This window comes from Antennarius striatus, chromosome 6 (assembly GCF_040054535.1).
Source record: "Antennarius striatus isolate MH-2024 chromosome 6, ASM4005453v1, whole genome shotgun sequence".
Taxonomy (NCBI): domain Eukaryota; kingdom Metazoa; phylum Chordata; class Actinopteri; order Lophiiformes; family Antennariidae; genus Antennarius; species Antennarius striatus.
The window spans coordinates 25,791,775-25,813,075 of record NC_090781.1 but is presented as its reverse complement, the minus strand read 5'-3'; the positions used below and the strand labels follow the sequence as shown (position 1 = coordinate 25,813,075).

Below are 21,301 nucleotides of genomic sequence, written 5' to 3'. Positions count from 1 at the left end.
ATCAGGGATTTTTGAGTTAGGACTGGGGGTTAGAGATAGAGTAAGGTTTAGGTTAGGGTTTAGGGTTAGAGGTTAGGGTAAGGTTAGGGTTTAGGGTTAGAAGTTAGGGTAAGGTTAGGGTTTAGGATTAGAGGTTAGGGTTTAGGGTTAGAGGTTAGGGCAGGGCTCGAAATTAACTTTTGTTCTTGGTAGCACTGGTGCTCCCAGATGTAGAAGTTAGTAGCACCAGCAAAGACTTCAGGAGCACCCCCCCAAAAGCAAGGCAGTGACGGAGTGATAGAGACGCTCCGTCCATCTCCGTTCCTCCTCTCTCCCTCCCCCAGGAGAGCAGCTGCAGCTGCGCTCTCATTGGCTCCTGGCAGGACCGCAAGAGGGCCGTCTCGCAAAAAAGGTGCACCAGATTTCTTTCCCTCGTCGCACCGGTGCTCCCAAATATATTTATGAGTCGCACTGATGACAATTTGGGTGCATATGCGACCAAAATGGGCGCAATTTCGAGCCCTGGGTTAGGGTAAGGTTAGGGTTTAGGGATAGTTTAGGGTTAGGGGTTCAGGTAAGTGTTAGTGTTAGGGTAGAGTTAGGGGTTAGTGTTAGGTTTCAGGGTTAGGTTATAGGGTTCGGTTTAGTGTTAGGGTTAGGGTCAGGATAGGGTTAGGGGTTAGTGTTAGGATTAGTTTAGGGTTAGGGGTTCAAGTTAGTCTTAGGGTTAGGGGTTCGGGTTAGTGTTAGGGTTAGGGGTTAGGGTTAGTGTTAGGGTTAGGGGTTAGGGTTATGGTTTGAGGTCTGGGTTAGGTCATACTGTCTGTTCCATAAACTTTGTGATTTGCTGAACTGTAATAATTTTGTCTTGTGCTGTTTCTGAAACACATGTAATATGTTGGAACGATGAGATGAGGTCCAATGGCTGTTGGTTCTGTCTGGACACTTTGTGACACGGTCACCTGAAGAACAGTGTAACGTGGTGGAATAAAGGTTATTCAAGAGACCTACAGAGCTCGTATAAAAGTAGGTTCACAAAAAAGATGAATGTATTCTCATGCTTTAGCAATTTTCCCACTGTGACCAGTTAGCAGGTGGAGGTAACTATTAGTTTGATTGGACACACCTGTCAAGGGGCGTGGACTTTTATTAGGGAGATGTGCAGGTAAGACTGGGGAAAAAGAAATCATGCATTGAGAAGGGTCAGAAATCTGTGGCTACTGACAAATCAAACGGACTACAAAGACATTCCTTTCAGGGTGAGGACAGGGTAAAATAATGCCCGTGGAATCGGTCGACACAGAGTTGCTGCCTTGTTGGATTATTCCAGACTACCAGGAGTGGGTGCCTCGGTTCTGGATTACCTCTCCATCTCCGGTGAGACTCAACCTTTGTTTTTTTGTAGTGATTTTTTTTTATTCCCGGCTGGTTCATGGGTTTCCTTCTTTCTCTATTTTTTGTGGATTATACTTTTTACATTTCTGTACTTGGATTTTTTTTCATTGTTGAACAATTCTAGTCAGTAGTCTCATAGTGACTTGAACTATTAAGGTTAGTTCAAGTTACGCGCAGGTTTTGTTGCATAAAGTGGACCTTTTATTAGAAAGTTGTGGACAGCAATGCCGCTGGGAGAAATTAGGATAATATTTGTGGATTATTTTGTCTGAATGTATAAGAACACTTGGTGCCAAGTCAGCATAAGGGAGATATGGCGTGGTTGAGTTGTTGTTATTTCCGACACTATCTTGACAAGAGAACATAGCAATCAAGACATCCTTCAGTAACCAAACCAGTAACCTTGAATCCTGGTTGTGCCCAGAAATTCTGTCCATAAAGTTTCTGAACAGAACCGGTGATGGATGTCCTCTTTACCAAAGTCCAGCATGCACCTGGAACAAGTCTGACTTGCTGCCAGCAAAGGGAACCAAGCTTCAGCTTGATGTGGGTGGCTCTTCTAGTGGTGAAAATAAGAATTGCAACTTATATTTTTAACAATTATCTGCAGGCTGATTACAAAAGGGACCAGACTTTGGACACCCCTGGGCTTCTATTAACGGTGTAGTTGTCTCCTCTGATGCTGGTAGTACGTCGTCTCACCGGTCATGTGTGACACAGACTCATGCAGAGCGGGCTCCAGCAGAGTGACGGTGTTGTGTAGGGCAGGCAGCTCGGCAGATGGAGCTTGAGGGTTGCCCAGAAGACATATTTGCAGGTGAGATTTAATTACAGTGCAGCATATGTTGTAGAGAAACACCGCGTCAGGAGGGTGTTTGGCAGGTTCAGCGTTTAGCAGCCTTTGAGGCTTTAACTGCACAACTGATAAAAAACAAGATGGACTAAAAAGTTTGGACATTTTTTTCACTTTTCCGGCCACCTGTGTTTTTTTCCATGCTTGGATGGGATGTCTTTAAGAACGTGTTTGCTGTCGACCTTTCTTTGAGGATATTCAGATGAATCTGTTTGGGATCTTTCATGTCTGGTTTGTGCCAAATGAAAGTGAAGCTGCAACAGAACAAGAAATAAAATGAAACGATACGACCAGCATAAAAACGGTTTATTTCTCAATCTAACAATAAAGATGAATCCAGTTTGTATCAACTTTATTAGCATTGTCCTCGTACCGTCACACCGATTGTTTCTTGTTGGTTGTTTGCTTGGGAGTTTCAGTTTAGCGGTAATGATTCTGTGTTAGGAATAATAATAAAGCATAAACAGCTGTTTTTATTACTGCAGTATGGATTTTGGGTAACAAAAATTCTGGTCAGGGTGAATTTCAGTCAATATATATTTGATATGTTGTGTGCTGACTGGAGGGGGGAGCTAAAAGAAACTACCAGCTGAACTAAGAAGAATTATATTTCCCATGAAAACTGGCTGCAGTGTCTTAATATAGATGAGATGGTTAATCAACATTAAAGTTATCAGTAAAACGGCTTAAAAGCGATTAGTTCGTGCTCTAGAAAAGTGTAATCATTCAGTTGACAACCCAGATTGCGTGAATAAAATATTCTTAACATAATTTATCAAAATATCAGCCACATGTGCTGTAGTTTCAGTTTGAACCCAAAATATATTTGGTATTCATCATTATTATATATTTGAATTTAATTCAGGCTTATTATGTTTATTGCACTGCATGACGTGTGCGTTCTATGTTTTATATCATCATTGCTTCTTAATATTATTGTGCTGTTTTTGTACATTTTTAAATTTCCTAATTTGGGATATCTTATCTTAAGTGAAATGTTGTATTTCTCAGACTTTCAGGTTTATTACCTGCTGGTACTTCCACTATTTCTACTCCTGTTTCCACTGTTTTTGCTGCTGATTCTAGTATTGCATGCTGCTTTTGAGAAAATAAAATAAACCAAAGTGGATTATTCTGACTGATATCCTTGGCTCACCAGGCTGTCCTTTGGGTGAAACAAACTGAACTATTTAACGTCGGTTCTCAAAAAAAACAAAAACTTCTTCTATGCTTACAGATTAGAATATTTTACATTCTCAGATCTTTTCCATTACTTCAGACCTATATATGGATATATAGTTTGTTTTTTTATTGTTATATACGTTTATGGAATTTGCCATTAGAATCCTGTTGTTTTTTTTCAATGGAAAAAACCACAAAATATGGAATATTTCCAGGTTAGTGCACAGTTTAATACTTCTAATAAAGATATTACAACTATTGGATGAATGTTTCTGCAGGTGTGTGAACACATCTGTGGGTCTGTGTCTGGGCTGTGGGGTCATTGTGGGGTCAAGCTCATGTTTCATTATAACATATGTGTGTTATTGCATATAGTAATATATATCATGTCCATATATAATATATACATATATAATATATACATATATACTTATAGTATATGAAAAATATGTGGTTATAATGGGAGTCAATCGGACCATTTTTGACCATTTTAGATATTGTGTGAAAAACTGCTATTCTATACACTTCCAAAAAGAGGCATTGAGGAATTTAGAAAATGACTGGTAAACTTTCATATATTTATCCTTTTAACTGACTGATTTATTGGGAGAGAAACACATAAAAACAACAAAAATGTAATTTTTGGGCCCAAACAGTCAAGGGTTAAAAACACTCAGTCGTCTTTTATTCACGTCTTTGTGCTTGAATGACACAAACGTTATTGGACAAGCTCCACCTGGTGACAGGTAAACACCAGTAAACGTCACACAACACTGTGTTCACTGGTTTTTAGGCCCTGCAGTTGTTGTAGAACAGCTCCCCTACTGGTTGGTTGGAAAACTGCTGCATGAATTCTCCCAGTTCGTCCAGGGAGAGCTTCTCCACCCAGTTGTCCTCGGTGTTTCTGGCGGCGGCGGCGCCGCTCTGGACGGGCCTCCCGTTGTTGTCCACGCAGCAGAAGGCGTTCCAGATGTATTCTGGGATGTTGACGCGCTTCACGTTGTTCTTGACGATCCAGTTGTCCGCAGAGGGAATGGCTCCAACCAGCACAAACGCCACGGAGCACTTCTGTCGGAAAAGGTCGGTCAGCTCCAATTCGTGGATCCTCCAGGCGTTCTGGTTCAACTTGGGGTTTTGAGGGATCACATTCGTCAGGGTGAAAGTGGCGTTACGACTCGGGACTACAAGGAAGATGATGGAAAAACTGTTAGAAAGACTCATTTTTGTGCATCTGAAGAAGAACTTTCCTCAAAAGCAGGAAGGAAGTCAAGCTGGACGATGATTCTTTATCGCTGAGGCGCATTGGAGGTTTAAATCTAAGGCGGCAGCAGCTGGATGGGGGGACGCATCCGTAAAGTTGATGAAACGACAGTATTTACTACCTACATAAGTTTAAAACTGTTCCTCCTGATGACTTCATTTGATTTTGTGATAATTAAGATCACAGAATGCAGATTAAGGCATGATTTAATGTCGTTATTTCTACGATTCTAAGAAATGCAAACATTGAAAAATGACCTGTCTGTGTAAAACACACAAATTTAAAACAGACTTGGTCATTACTGATTAATTATCTGCAAATGTCTTAGAATATAATCGCCCCACATTGTGATTTAAGACTGAAATGAGGACGCAAATAAATAAACGTCTACAAAATCTGAGGAAAAACGGCACGCGTAACAGCCGACGATATTAAAAGACTGAAATTCAGCAGGGGAGTCATTACAGATGATTATTGGTATTATTCGTTGAGCGGCGCTCATTCAGTCGCCCTCTTTTCATGATGGACAAACGAGGCGACACTGAAGGCGCCTCATCCCGCCCTGACACGTGTTCCACCTGCGCTACCTGCATGGTGTCCGTTGGGGTTGAGGTGACCGCGGTCGAAGCCGGAGTGTGTGTAGTCCTCGTTCAGGGCCTGTTTCTCCCCCAGGTAGACGTCGGGGTGGTCTTTCCCCAGCCAGTAGCCGTCCTTCATTTCTGCTTGCCAGGACTTGTTCACCAGCTGCAGATGGACACACGTAGAGGAAGTGGTCGTGTCTCCGTGTCGCGTGTCACCGTTTCTACGTGATCTGTCGGCCACGTCGGCCGGGTGTCACCGACCTGAGGCTCCACAAACCACCGTCTCTCCCTCCCCCCCCCATTGCTGGGCTGGAAATGATAGGCGGAGTACACAGCGATGCGGCGCGTGGTGTCGTACAGCGTGGCGAAGTGGTACCTGGTGCACAGACGGGGTGTAGAGAGTGGGAGACCTGAAACCAAGGGCTTGGAAAGAATTAAGTGTCACACCTTTTGTAAGGTGATGCATACAAATAGACTAAAACCTCGAGATACGAGCTGATCGACATACGAATTTTTGAGATACGCGTCATCGCTGTGTTCATGTTTTTATTCAACATAAGAACGAAATTCCGAGATACAAGTCGTGCTTCAGGAAACCACCACTAGACTGTACCTCGTTCTTTACCACGTGTTGGTGGATGGGTACAACATCAGTGAGACCATATCTCGTTCTTTACCACGTGTTGGTGGTTGGATACGACATCAGTGAGACCGTATCTCGTTCTTTACCACGTGTTGGTGGTTGGATACGACATCAGTGAGACCGGATCTCGTTCTCGTTGGTGGAGTAAAGACGTAGCTCGTGTGTTCTCGTGACTTTTGTGTTTCTTTTCATTCTTTATCATAGTTTATGTAACTTATATATCATTAATTATACACGGGTAAAGTCTGCGTGGCTATTGGTTGATAAAAAATTTTTAAATATATAATTTGGGGCTTTTTTACAAAGCTGGACCGAATTAAAAAATGATTTGTTTTAAATGGTTAAATGTGGTTTGATTCAGACACCAGATTAAACTCGTATCTCCAGGCACTACTTGTTGTGACAGATTAAAGTGTGTATTCATGTGCGCTCCTGCCTGTTGACAAAGCGCTGACACAGACGAGCGGCACCGGCGGTGGACGCCCCCCACTCTGGCACCTTCCCTCTATAGAAGTATTTCAGACATCCGGGGTTGTCCTAAAACAACAGCAGACCCTTATGTGATGTCACACACACAAATAATCTGAAATAATCTGGATTAAGAACACCAACCTCGAAACGTTCCACAACATCTGCGTGAGCAGAGAGCAGCAGCGAGAGAAGAGTCACCGAAGCCACCAAAGTTTGCATCCTGGATGTTTCAGGGGCTCTGTGCTGCACCTGAAGCCTGAAGCAGACCTGGGATGGATCCCTTCCTGTCTGTAGTCCGGTCTGTGTGTGCTGGAGTGTGTGTCGGTGTGTCTTATTTGTTGGTGTGTGTGTATTTGCACTCACCTGGCGGTGCACCTGCTGCTACCTGCAGCCCAAACGGGCTTTTATATTTAACTCCTCCTGACCTTTCACCTGGTTTGTTTTATCTAAAACGGGGGCAAACATGTGATGTTTTTGTGGGACGAGCCAGAACCCAACCAGCTCTGGTGGAGGACTGGAGCCGGGGGAAAAAAACAGGAATAGAAATGACCAATTAATGCTCATGATCATAAACTTTTGTTATCGCTGCAGTGTTTGTTTGTGCTCCTAGTTTCAAAGTTATCTCTAATATACTAAGAGTCTTTTTTTAATTCCTTGAACCAGAGAATTGTGCAGTCACTGAGAGTCAGACGAGGACTCACAGCGACAGAGGCATGTAGACAGAATGTGGGTTTCAGGGAATTCGTAACTGCATTGGATTAGTCACTGCATTGGATTAGTCACTGCATTGGATTAGTCACTGCATTGGATTAGTTACTGCATTGGATTAGTCACTGCATTGGATTAGTTACTGCATTGGATTAGTTACTGCATTGGATTAGTCACTGCATTGGATTAGTCACTGCATTGGATTAGTCACTGAATTGGATTAGTCACTGCATTGGATTAGTTACTGCATTGGATTAGTCACTGCATTGGATTAGTCACTGCATTGGATTAGTCACTGAATTGGATTAGTTACTGCATTGGATTAGTCACTGCATTGGATTAGTTACTGCATTGGATTCTTCAAAGCATCAAATTAGTCACTGCATTGGATTAGTCACTGCATTGGATTAGTTACTGCATTGGATTAGTTACTGCATTGGATTAGTCACTGCATTGAATTAGTCACTGCATCGGATTAGTCACTGCATCGGATTAGTCACTGCATCGAATTAGTCACTGCATCAGATTAGTCACTGCATTGAATTAGTCACTGCATCGAATTAGTCACTGCATCAGATTAGTCACTGCATTGGATTAGTCACTGCATTGAATTAGTCACTGCATCGGATTAGTCACTGTATTGGGTTCATCACTGCATTGACCGAACTCTGAGGTTCCTATCTGTTATTTGATTTCCAAACGGCTCCTGGACTGTTTACAACCTCTCACAATCACCTCCAGTCGGCCCCCAGATATCTGCTCATGTGTCGTTGTTCCCACGGTTACGCCATCCCAGCCCAGCACATGTGGAAGTCGACCCGGTCGGCAGCCCACAGGAGCTTCCTGCAGGTCAGGAGGTCGGAGTCGGAGGTCAGAGAAGCTCCGATGAGACTCTTCTCCATGATTTAGTCACGCAGCAGGTGTCTGGTGTCACCATTCAGTGTACCCCTGTGACCTGTGTACCCCCGTGACCCGTGTACCCCCGTGACCCGTGTACCCCCATGACCGTGTACCCGCGTGACCCATGTACCCCCCGTGACCCATGTACCCCCATGACCCGTGGACCCCCGTGACCCGTGTACCCCCGTGACCGTGTACCCCCCTGACCCATGTACCCCTGACCCATGTACCCCTGTGACCCACTGTCAGAAAGAAGCAGCTGAAGACGAGACGGAGACGTTTTTTCTTTACTATATTTAAACAATATAATTTATTTCTCAGCTTCAAGTAGATTCAAAGGAACCAAATATAATGAGATCATGAATAAAGGAACTTTCAACAGACGGGGTACTGGCTCTACTCTTCTTCCGCCGCTGCTCCAGCTGTTTTACACACTGACTTGTGACACGCGACACCTTTTCCTGTGACATGAAAACACTCGTCTCACTTGTATGTGGACTCACGTTGTGTGACATTGTGCGACATTTAGTCACAGTTTGGTGGAGTTTTGCACGTCTATCTTGTATTTTCTGAGTAAAACTTCGATTCTTAAATTCTATGGAGAGACCAAACGGGTTTAACCCGACCAGAAATTCTTAGAAATGTATTCTGGGACTTGTTTGAAAAGGTCAAAGCAGCGGCGTTACAAGGTTGAACCGGTTTGTGGCTGCTTCTCTTTGATGGTGAGCTTCTGGGTTGTGATATCACTAATAATCCACTTCTCAAACCTCTTCAGATAATAAGCGGCCAAATGAAGCTTGAATGGTTTTGAATTGGAATAAACACTTGGTTTTTCCTGGCATTCCCACCGCCGAGTAGGGATGAGATAAGGAGGCGTGTTATTTAATCAGCCTTCTACTTTCCCATTACACTGCTGACATTCATTTTCCACATTAACCAATCAGAATTAATCTCACATTATGGTAGCAGGGCGGTGTGTGATGTCACAACTGTGTTAGCTCAGGCTAATTATTTTAATAACGAAAGGAAATAATCAACATTCTGCCTTAATGATCCATTAAAATTATTATCCTGTTGAATTTCAAATGTAAATGTAAATATCCAGCAGGAGGATAAAGCGGTAGGTAACGGGGTCCATACTGTGTTGCTTGTGTCGGCCTCTAGGCGGCAGTGTTGAGCCACTCTTTCAAACACACCTTTTTAAGTCTCTTTCTTTTTCCAACACAATTGCATTGCAGATAATCTGAGTGTTAAAATACATTTGGGTTGCAAACTGCTGATGCAGTCATTGGTACGCTGCGTTTTAACAAGTAGAGTGGCAAAAAACACACCTTCAAAGTGAGGACTGTTGCTGATGTTAATTAAAGGTGACACCGAATGATGGGGGGGTGATGAAAAGCTCTCTGATGACTTTTAACAGTCTGTAATGGTTCTGATTTGGCATTAATTTGACCGGACCGCCTCTCTAATTGACTTCAATAACACTTTGTCACCTAAAATGATCAGTCGGGTTCCCCCGACGCAGATTTAGTTTGAACTTTGACCCGGAAGCGTCGTCAGATTACGTGTGTCGGTGAGACGAACCTCCACCGGAAAATTCTATGCATGACAGGTGTTTAAATCCTGTTTAAATCCTGTTTAAATCCTGTTTAAATGAAATATACTGGCAGACGTTAACTAGTTCCAGGAGACGTTAGTTGAATAAACCGTAGATAACCGTCTCCAGTTCTGTTCTCAACTTCTATTGAGTCGCCTCATAATTTAAAACACCTCTTATTCCTGGCATGTAAAAGACAGTAGAAAAATGTTCCAGGATCCAGAGTCAGACGTGTTATTTCCTTGATCAATAGATTTAGTGTGAACCTGGTGAACAGAGATACGTACATAACTTTACATCTGTCATCATTTCAAAATCAGATTTACACTCAGGTCTCATAGGAGTAGAGAGAAATGACAATATTTTGATGTTAGATGAGCTTTTGGTCCCCAAACAGAACCTCTGAGCCAATATTCATGAACTCATGAACAATAAAATAAATACTGACTTCCTACAATGATTGTCCAATAGGAGACATCCACATTAGATTAATGAACCCGAAGACCGACAGCAACCAAACCGGTCAATTATGAACGAATGAGCATCAAAATCAATTCAAGTATTTATTTTCTTATCCAGGTGAACCTCGACTTAACGTCTGTCTTGATTATACGTTGGTTTTTAAAGAAGTATTTAAAAAATACTGGAATCATTAAATCACTAGTAAACCGTTAAAAACATATAATATCATGTTACTGTACAATAAATCGGAATAAAACATATAACGTTATATTATTAGCCCGTAGCAACCCCCGTGACCCACGAGGAGGAAGAAGCAGCTGAAGACGATTTTTCTGGACTATATTAAAAAATAAAATTTAAAATAGATTGATATGAACCAAATATTATTCAAATCCATTGATGAATGACGTTCAGAGCAGAAGTGGGTGTTGATCCACCTGTTGGTCTGGAGACTCGTCTCCTCCGTCGTCCATCTTTGTTATCAGTGAGGGAAAAAGTCAAATGTACAAATATAAGAAGTCTGATTAATAATCTGTGAGATTGTCATTTGACGATCCAACACGTGGTTCTGAGGTGAAGTCATGTGACGTTCCTGTCGGAGCGGAGGAACCCTGGAGAACCTGGAGAACCTGGAGAACCTGGAGAACCCCCTCAGCCGCTGAAGAGGAGGATGAAGCTCCACCTCCGTCTGCTCCAAGGACAGATGGCCAGACAGAAGAAGAGAGGAATTCAATCACAGACCAGCCCCCGCCCCCCAGCCCCAACATGCCCCCCCACCCCTCCCCCACCCCCCCTTTATCATTCCCCTCATTCTTTTTTCATCTTTTTAAGTCGCTTCATTTCAGATGCATTCATACATTTCCAATATCTTAATGTATGAGTCTGCCCCCCCCATGAGTCCGTCTCCTCTCCTCTCCCCCCTTCTTCTTTCTTCCTCTTCCTCCTTCCCTCCTCACCCCTCTCCTCCATTCCTCCCTTCTCTCTCTCTCCCTCCATCCATCCCATTACTGTAATCCATCACTCTTCCATCAGCCACCATGCAAACAGTCCTCCTGGTTACCATAGCAACCACCTCCAGGCCCGGCAGTGCGCAGCCCCCCTCTGATTGGCTGGCAGGGCCTAGGCAGTCTCAGTCTGTCTGGGAGATGTGGTAATTGGCTGGGAAGTCACATACACACACACACACACACATGTGCATGCATGCTTCCACGTGCACACACACACACACGCACACACACACACACACACACACACACACACACACACACACTGCATTAACATCCTCAGAGATATGAAAGGAAGACCAGGGTCAGAGAAATGAAGCTCATAAGAAGATCGGCTCCAGGCTGTGTGTACATGTAAATACAATATTGAGTAGAAGTGTGTGTGTGTGTGTGTGTGTGTGTGTGTGTGTGTGTGTGTGTGTGTGTGTAGGTTTATGTACACGCCGGTTGGCAGGGGTGGGGGGTGGGGGTTTTTTGGAGAAGTTTGGAGCTCTGCCAAAGATGGATGGAGGTTGTTTTTATTTTTTGCGGGTTTTTTTCGGAGCACATTGTTAAAAATACCGTTACTCCCCGGAGGGAGCCGGTGTGCACCGCTTTCTGTTTTCCTGCTTTTCTGGAAGGAAGCAGGTAGAAAAGAAGAAATGGAATAGTTGATCAGCTCGACTTCACCCTGCCGCCGTCCGGCCGGCGCCGCGGCGGCGATGATGAATGTCTCATCTCCAGAAATACATCACAAACAGCACAACTCTACCTGCCCTGAATCACAAACTATTCTCTCTTCTGCAGCGTTGTTCCGAAACACACGCAGACAATGAGGCTCTATTGTCGACATGCCCAGATTTCCAGCAAGACAATGACGTCCCTTCGTCTTTTTGTCCATCTCTAGTCTGTCTCCCCGTTTTTCAAACCCATGAAAAGGTCAGAGTGTTTCGCAGCGCTGCTGGTGAAAGTGTTTCAGACACAAAGTGCATTCAAATTGGAACGGCAAATTAGTTATTCAGGGTTTTTAAATGTGACTTTGAACAGACTACTTTGGGATTGTTATCTGCTGTGAAAAGCAGGAACAAATGTTTGGCGTCTCGCCGCCGCCAGCCAACAAGTCAACGACAAAGTCAACCTCGCCTAAAACCTACCAGGACGATGTCCTAGTTGGCAACGATGCAAACAAGCAAGACGAACCGACCAAAAAACACACAATAGGCAGCATAAATGTACAATGTCAGCAGAAAGGTGGAGGCCGGTTGTTAAATCTCATCTTTTTAATGGAAAAAATTAGTGGAGGGAAGAGAGAAAAAACGGAGCAAATCGAGAAAGTGGGATGAATGGGTAAAGAATGAGTAACAGCGTCGATGCGGTCCACATTTTTTAAAGCATTCCGAGATAACAGGGGAAGTTTTAAAAAAAAAAGTCCGAAGATTTCATCTTCCTCTTCCTGTGTAAAAAATACAAATGAAAAACTTGGTCTTTATCCAGTGTTTACAGCGGACAATCACGTTTGGAAAAGAAAAAATGATGCAAACGTCCGCTCGCGCTCGCACACGTACAGTTAGTCTTGTTTTTTTGGGAAATGAAAAAGAAAAAGTGCAAGCAAGATCACAGAATGACAATTTACAAGAGAGGCCTGGAGGGGCCCCAAGTCTCTGACTGAGCCCCAACAGCCCATAATGAAGGGCGGGGCCGGTTTAACCCCCGTCTCCATCGTCGCCGTCGCTTTCGTACGAAGGCGAGGCTCAAGTTTCGTTAAATGATCGCACCGGTACCCTGCCGGACCCCCAACATGGCTTCCCACCCCCCCAGATAGTACAATCAAAAAGAGTTGAACTCCACCGGGTTCCTCCTGCGAAGAGCCAGGAAACCCTCCCCTCCCCCCCAACATCAAGGCGTGTCCGTCGCCATCGACATCATCGTAATCCATCCATCAGCCGGTCCCGTGGGCGTCAGCCTCCGTTTCGCCGCCGCGTTTCCTTTCCAACACGATTCAAATCTGGATGTTGATGAACGCCAAACGTTTGATTGGACGCTGCTACCGAAAAGTTAAGACTTCAAAAACAACATTCATCCTGACGCGAGAGTGAAACACGCATGAAGAAGCCAACAACGTGAAAACAGCCAACTGCGTAATAACTTTTAGCTAATGGCGTAGTAATTTGGGATAGGGCTAGGGACTTTTAGCTAGTAACATCATAATTCGGAATAGGGTTACGTCTTTTGGCTAATAACGTAATAGTTTGGGGTAGAGTTAGGGACTTTTGGCTAATAATGTAATAATTCCGGATAGGGATAGAGACTTTTAGCTAAAAACGCAATAATTCGGGATAGGGTTGGGACTTTTGGCCAATGTAATAATTAGGGTTTAGGGAATTTTGACAAATAACGTAATAATTAGGGTTACAGTGAGTAATAGATATTTTATTTATTGTTTCAGGACTTTTATTAGACTTTTATTACAGTTTTGCCCTATTACATTCCAAAAATGGGCAAATTTATTGTGTTATCGACTGTTGTTGCGTTACTGGCTTTAACACACGCACCCTCCACTAACCGTCACTACAGTAACGTTCAGCGGTCCAACTGGTGTTGGGTTTCAGGACGTTTCAGTTGTCATTAGAGGAGAAAAGATGCAGCCAAAATGTGAAAAACAGAAACTCCAAAAACCAAATGGGAGAAAACAGACATTAAAGGATTTCTTTTCAATATGTAAAAGAAAAAGAAAGTCGTATTGACGATGTTAAAAACAAACGAGCTCATTCGTGCATCAGCGGCGTTACATGAATGAGGGTAGTGCAGTCATGGCACGTTACAATTACAGTTGTATTACATTCTCACATAGCATCTGATCCCGACGCAGCATTGCCATTCAAACCAAAGCCATACTTGATATGTACACAAGCATAAGAAACACCATATGAAATATCAATTTGTTGCCCTTAATTCATTAAATATTTACAGCTATTGTCTCCAGGCTTAAAGCTCACAGATCAATGAGTGTATGGCCTCTTTTTGCTGACAAATGACTCACAAATGGTGAAAACGTCCCCCTGCATTAGCACTTATGCAAAATTTTAATGTGTCTATTAAAGTTGCCTTGAGATAAGGATAACATAATGGGCATAAAAATACAGTGCAAGCTCACAAAAAATGCACGCTGGCTGGTTTGATTAATCCCATTATAACAAATTCAGCCTCAGCGTTTTGGCTCGGTCTCGAAGCGCTGATTTATTAGACTGTCTCTAAATTTGCTGAGCAAACTGACAGATAGCCCAACATATCCCCTCTCCCTCCCCCAAAAAAACAGCTGCCCTGATGTTTTGCAGGACACAAAGGTGATAAAATCAACTTGATTGGTTTTTATGAGAAAACAGCTTGACTTTGACTTTAGCATCGACGACCTGTGACCTTACTCGGGCTTTTGCTGCCCTCACCAGAGCGCGAGTGCAAGTTAACTAGCTGGTGTCAGAAAGGAGTGGACTCAGTCATACTTTGGTTACCAGAAGCAGAGCCACACGAGATTCATCTTAACGAAGCCAACAAATAATCAGATACAGTATTTTGGTGGTACTACAACTGTCAGGATTAAATCAGACGTGGAGATGGGATTACGCTAAAGGTGTGACTCTGGTCAGGGTGTTTCAGTTTAGCGTCTGTGCTAATAGAAGATCAATAATCCTGGATTGAGTCAGTTTGTTGTGATGATATTTATGCTGACATTTCTCTCATGTTCTCTTGTGTCAGAAAAAGCAAGAAGCAAAATGTTACAGAGGCGTCATGTTCAGTAATAAATGTGACTCAACAGGAGATGAACTGTAGGGGCCTAACTCGGATTAATTCTTCAAAATTTACTTTTTTTCCTAAATTAAATGACGTCTCCTGATAAATAAAAATAAAAACTTAGGTTATTGATAATTAGCCTCGCTGTTAAAGGTAATAAAATCCCCTTTACAGTAAAGTAGATCCTCGAGATACGAGTAGAATCTGTTCCGTGACTCAAACATTTCTCAACAACTAAAATCATTTAAATCCGTTCCAGCCCTGAAAAAAAAGCCCCAAACTCCCTAAATTATGAAAAGAACGGGTAAAAAAAACAAGATCCGGTCTCACTGATGTTGCATCCATCCACCAACATGTGGTAAAGAACGAGATACGTCTCACTGATGTTGTATCCATCCGCCTGAAGCACGACTTGTATCTCGGATTTTTGCTTGTATGTTGAACAAAAGTATGGACAGAGTGACGACTCGTATCTCAAACGATTCGTATCTCAAATGACTCGTATCTCAAACGACTCGTATCTCAAATGACTCGTATCTCAAACGATTCGTATCTCAAATGACTCGTATCTCAAACGACTCGTATCTCAAACGACTCGTATCTCAAATGACTCGTATCTAAAACGACTCGTATCTCAAATGACTCGTATCTAAAACGACTCGTATCTCAAACGACTCGTATCTCAAACGACTCGTATCTCAAACGACTCGTATCTCAAACGACTCGTATCTCGAGGTTCTAGTTATAGCGTGACTTTGTGTAATTTCCCTGCGGGGATAAATAAAGTATACTTCTTTATCACACTAATGTTTCCTATTTGTTTGATTGTTACCCCAGACCTCGGGATAAATCAGCGATTCTCGCAGATAAATCCCACAGAATCATAATTTCTTCACAGTTACACTGATTTTAGTTTGTTTCTGATCATGTTTTAGTTTTAGCGTGATGGACTTCAGAGTCCTGGACCCGGGTCGGTACCGACTTTGACGACTTTCGTCCCTCCTCTTGTGCCTGATGAGGAAAATCCAGACTCCTACATTCAACTGACTTCCTCGCGAAGCGGAATCCACTTTTCTACAGTTACGTCATCACACAGACAGACACACACAGTTTAAAACACACCCATTATGGCCCAAATCGGTCATACCACAAACTCATTATTGCGAATTAAGTGTGCTTTCTTTTCAATTAAAAGTCTTCGAAGTAAAACCACGCAAAATAAAGTAAGAAAAGAATCATAAAAAAGATGTTTTTAGGCAAAAGAAATGTGCGTCGTCCACACGTCCATCCTACGTTCTGATCAGATGGTGACACCAGAGCACCAGGAGCGGTCCCGCCTCGCACCAGCGCCACAGTCTCAGCTCGGGAGAAGCTGAAGGGCGGATCAAGGTCACGTGAAGAAGCTAAGCCTCAGTTGTCATTTTTAAATACACCGTTTGCCTGGGATCAGCTGACTCATCTCTTTCTCTCCTGGGAGGATCACATAAAAACACTCCACGTCAATCCCAGAATGCATCACTAAAATTTGGTGGGAACCACATGCAGGGCGAGAGGACGCGTGTTGATGACGGTGGGCGGTTCCTCGTCGTTTTTTTCCAGCGGAGGCGGAGTCTGATGTCTGTACAATTCATTTCCCTTTTTGAAGACGAGAACTTCTTCCCGGGGGGGTCCATCGGGTTTTGGTTAGGTGTGTATTTCACAGTTGGCGACGCCCCGTCCCCACGCCGATCTGTCTTATTGACTCACTACAGCTGAAGATGGTTGGGGCCCTTCTGGGGGCCCTTAAGAGGGTTCGAAGCGGAGCGGCGTGCCTCTGAAGTGCCCTTAGCCGACTGGAAAGGGGGGGTCCGTCACCAGCTGATGGATTCCTCAGGAAGTGGGCGGGGGCGCAGACGGGACGAGACGTTGGGGTCAAAAGGTCAAACGGATGGATCTTAAGAGGAGGAAGCAAATCGGCAGCGGACGAAGGAGGGGGGCGGGGTCAGCTGAGGCACAAAAATGTAGGGGGGGCAGGATGTAGGGGAGGATGGGGGGGCGTGGCGCCGCAGATTAGGTGAGGGTGATGTAGGCTGAGGCCTTCTCCTTCAGTTGTCTCAGACACAGGTGACAGCTCCAGCTCCCTGTAGGACACACACACACACACACACACACACACACACACACACACACACACACACAGATCAAAAGTTCACTCTCTGCTTTTGTAAACCCCCCCGGGGGATTAATCCTTCATTTTAGACGGAGCGTTAAGTAATACTGTAAATTAAAGCTCCGTGTTAAAACGCCACACGCTGCGCCTGTGCCTCGCCAACGCCGGGGATTTGACAACTAGTTGGGATTTGAGCACGGGATTTGTGACATTAATTAAACATCAACTTGAGACGGATGTTTAACAGAGCAACTGGTAACCTTTACGTAGATCAGGAAGTCAAACAACAGAATATGTGGGAAACAATCTGCCCCGTCAACAGGAGCGTGGGGGCAGACGAGGAGCTCCTTCACCACGGAAACAGATCATCTCCTCCAACACTCATTTCCATGACAACTCCATCAAACGTCCTCAGACGGCGTGAACGCATTCCTCCACCTACCCTCTGGTGGTTCAGACATGGGGGGGCTCAGACAGTACATGTGGTAGCCTCGGTCACAGTCGTCACAGAACAACAGCTGGTCCTGGAACAGAGGAGAGCCACCGACAGACATGACTAGACGAGCAGAGATTCTCCAGCATCAATGTGATTTCATGTGTGAACATGTAGATATAAGAATGACTTCATTCAAGTGTTACGTCTGGTGGTTACGAAGGGTTACGTCGTTCTCCATTATACGTCCGTTGTCAAGAGAAATGAAAATCAAATTTACGTCATTTTTGAGACTTCGACATCATAAGTTTGACTTTTCTTTTACCTGGAAAACCTAATATTTAAAATTAACTGCATGCATCTGCAACTTGCATGTGAAAGAAATCCAGATTTAGCAAAAAAATTATACAAATTAAAGCTCATAAAAATTTATGTAAAGAACTTTTTTCGATAAACATTCCATTCAGACCTTATTTTCCAAAAATGTGATTTTCCTATCAATTTTTTTAATAGTGCAGGTTTTAAAGGGTTAAATTATTATTTAAAATGCATTGATAGATAAAGTTCCAGTTTAACTGGAGACTAGTTAATTCAACTTATGTCGTTTTTCGCCCGAAACTAATTAAAAAGACTTCAGCCGAGGTTTTTCTGTGGATGATTATTTATATGATGCTTTTATTTTGGCGGAGAGGAAAACTAGATTCAGCATCTCTCCGTCACGTAAAAATCTCTTGTCTCAGGAATCGATAACCTTCGGTGGGACTATATTATCTCCTCCACAGTATAGAAGACAAACACCTGCGTACTCTGTAGGAATTCAAAACCAGTATTTATTCGTGTGTGTGTGCGTGTGTGTGTGTGTGTGTGTGTGTGTGTGTGTGTGTGTGTGTGTGTGTGTGTGTGTGTGTGTGTGTGTGTGTGTGTGTGTGTGTGTGTGTGTGTGTGTGTGTGTGTGTGTGTGTGTGTGTGTGTGTGTGTTTTTCTCTCTGTTATAGTCCCGGTGGGGCGCGCCGGCCGACAGGAGAGCCCAGCGGTTAGAAATCATTCCTCAGCCGGAGGGAGCTAACCTTCATGCACCTTCAGGTCTGGACGCCAGCCAGAGAATCTAAAGCAGCTCCATCCAGGATAGATACCTGAGTTTAACCTGTGTGTGTGTGTGTGTGTGTGTGTGTGTGTGTGTGTGTGTGTGTGTGTGTGTGTGCGTGCAGCCACATGATCATCATGGTGTGTGTGGCGTGAGGTCCTACGTCGTTCTCAGAGGTGCCACATAGACTGCATGACTTGCACTCGATGCACTGCCAGCGATAAGTCCTCACCGCCGCCGTCATGTTCACTGTGAACTGCAGGCAAGATGGGTGGCCTGGGTACACACACACACACACACACACACACACACACACACACACACACACATTATTCACCGTTGCTTCCTCTATCTCCAGGACAGTCATCTAGGATTCTCTCCAGCCGTCAGTCTGCAGGTTTTAAAGAAGGATTTATTCAGATTTCAGGATGTCAGCAGAACATCGTCAAGTTACCTTAGTTTGGTCACATTATACATTCTATAAGTAAAATGACATATATTTGCATTCCGGCCTTAATAAACCATCTTTAGCTTCATATTTCTTTGCTTTTTGAAATACACAATAAAACCGTTGTTCAAACTGTTTACCATCACATTTAAAAATGTCTTCTGCTTTAAATATATTTCTTTTTCCTGGAACTAACTATCACATGTTAATGACAACACGCGTGTTGTTACGTCGTCTGTTTCCTGTGCTGCAGCCCATGCACTACAGATCACATATGACCGATCTAAACCTATAGTAGAACCTCGAGATACGAGTCACTGTCCACAGTTTTGTTCGCACGTATCTCGTTCTTTACCACATGTTGGCGGATGGATACGACATCAGTGAGACGGGATCTCGTTCTGGTTGGTGGAGTAAAGACGTAGCTGGTGTGTTCTGGTGACTTATGTGTTTCTTTTCATTCTACATCATTATTTAGGTAACTTATATATCATTAATCATACACAGGTAAAGTCTGTGTGTCTATTGGGGTTTTTTTTTTTATAATTCAGGAGATTTGGGCCTTTTTTACGAGACTGGAATGGATTATAATGATCTTAGTTATGAAAGGGATTAGACTCGTATCTTCAGGTCCTACTTTCTAGATATTTCTATATTTGTACAGCAGCTCTCATGTACGTATGACAGAAGTATGACAATAGATCCTGTAGCAAACGAGAAACAATGATCATACAAAGTTCTACCAAACTCCCTGAAACACACACACACACACACACACACACACACACACACACACACACACACACACACACACACACACACACACACACACCAGTACTGTCGTCTCCCTCAGTGGGTGCCCTCCCTTCCTGACTCCAGGTAGCCCCGCCCCGCTCACACCTGTGTGAAGTGTGACCGTTCGCCTCTCGACTCAGAGGCGCTGCTCCTGAGGGCGTTGATGCTTCCTCAGAAAACGTTCAGAGGGAATTTAAATGATCGCACCTCTCAGGAAGGAGTGTGTGAGAGACACGTTCATCATTAACACAATAGTTAGCATGTTAACATCATGTTGTCTTTATACAGCTACATAATCCACGCGTAATTACTTCTATACAATACTGTTAACTCTATGGAACGATCGTAGCTCCACTCAGAGAACAGTAGTCACTAGTAACTACCACCTTTATAAAGCAGGTGAAAACATTCAGGAGCATTTTGTCGTTTTCAAACTTCCAGGCAGCCAAAGTTTTCTACATCATCATCGGCATAGAAAGACGGAATAATTTAACAAAAGACAAAACATCGTGAAGAAGTTATGAAACGTTTTTATTTTTAGTTATGCTACTAATGAATGCAAAGTTCACATTTATTACAGAAACATAACTTCATAAAAAGCAGTTAAGAATTGACTTTTGAAGTACGGTGGCCTTTGAGGACAATAAATAGCAGATGTCAGGATTATTAATGATCTCCTATGTTCCGTCATTTTTCATTTATCCGTTTATCGCACTTATGCTTTTCTCTCTACGTATTTGGTCCTTCAGGGCCACCGTAGCTCAGAAAACTGTTTTTATTTTAAAAATATATACACCAATGGCTGCCTGGAAAGTGAGAAAAATACGTAAACTATGACAGCAGATTGCGATAGGGTACATGCTAGGATTAAACAGTAGGGTACATCCATTCTGAGAGCAATTATCACTGAAACCTGATGTAAATATCAAATCTGTGAAATTCCAAATGAAACGTGATAAATTTTTGCCTCAACAGAGGAGGGCCTTCCTCCTGCCAATCACGGCCTCCAGTGGAGCCCTACCTGAGCGTCCACAGTCTGCACAGGAGATAAGATCTTCAGGGCAACCGGTCTTCTTTGAGCCTCCGAGGCAGAAGTCGCAGTAGCCGTTGGCGATCACCGAGCCGTCTGGAGCTTTCTTGGCTGGGAAGAGACACAGAACGGAGATACAAGTGAGTAAGAGTGGGATCACGTTGGCTCCTGTCTTCACGCCTGGAAAGGAGGGATGAAGAGCGGAGGGTGAACTCATAAGTCAGTGTTATGAAATGTTGCCCCCGAGTAACGGAGCTCCATCAGTCTCCAGTCGGCAGGAGGAAACACCGTTAAGGTCAGGTCAACGGTTTACCCTGTAAATACTTCGGTGAGACCGTATCTCGTTCTTTCCCGCGTGTTTGGCGGGTGGATACGTCGGTTGGGGCTGTATCTCGTTCTTTGCCGCGTGTTTCTATCGCCTGACGTTCTGCAGGAGGAAGGATGACACAGGTAGAAACGAACAGAACGCGGTTTATCCTCCAGAAAGTCAAAACTACGAAAGAGAGGAGATCATTAATCCATCCATCCCAGGGTGAGGACGTAGGGGGTTGATGAGTG

At 43.6% G+C, this 21,301-nt stretch overlaps 2 protein-coding genes across 2 annotated transcripts in view; both read right to left on the bottom strand.

Annotated features, from left to right (window-relative positions):
• Positions 1 to 4,027: 4,027 nt before the first annotated feature.
• Positions 4,028 to 6,651, bottom strand: si:dkey-243k1.3 (endonuclease domain-containing 1 protein-like). The gene is made up of 5 exons (XM_068318128.1): positions 6,507 to 6,651; positions 6,331 to 6,431; positions 5,513 to 5,627; positions 5,258 to 5,414; positions 4,028 to 4,590 (listed from the first exon to the last, which is right to left on the bottom strand). Exons 1-5 carry the CDS (start codon positions 6,582 to 6,584, stop codon positions 4,199 to 4,201), a joined length of 843 nt encoding a protein of 280 aa, XP_068174229.1. The 5' UTR covers positions 6,585 to 6,651; the 3' UTR covers positions 4,028 to 4,198.
• A 13,874-nt stretch (positions 6,652 to 20,525) lies between these two features.
• The window catches only part of dpf1 (double PHD fingers 1), a 31,821-nt gene continuing 31,045 nt past the window's right edge, over positions 20,526 to 21,301 (bottom strand). The window contains exon 9 of the mRNA XM_068317738.1: positions 20,526 to 20,854. Coding sequence (XP_068173839.1) covers positions 20,682 to 20,854 — 173 coding nt within the window. The 3' untranslated portion in view covers positions 20,526 to 20,681. The remainder of the gene's footprint in view (positions 20,855 to 21,301) is intronic.

Bases quoted from the DNA above. Each gene is read 5' to 3' on its own strand.
- si:dkey-243k1.3 (XM_068318128.1), bottom strand. From the start codon at position 6,584: ATGCAAACTTTGGTGGCTTCGGTGACTCTTCTCTCGCTGCTGCTCTCT. The intron at 6,432-6,506 runs GTTGGTGTTCTT...CTGTTGTTTTAG, and splicing joins ATGTTGTGGAACGTTTCGAG to GACAACCCCGGATGTCTGAA. The intron at 5,628-6,330 runs GCAGGAGCGCAC...TCTGTGCACCAG, and splicing joins TGTCAGCGCTTTGTCAACAG to GTACCACTTCGCCACGCTGT.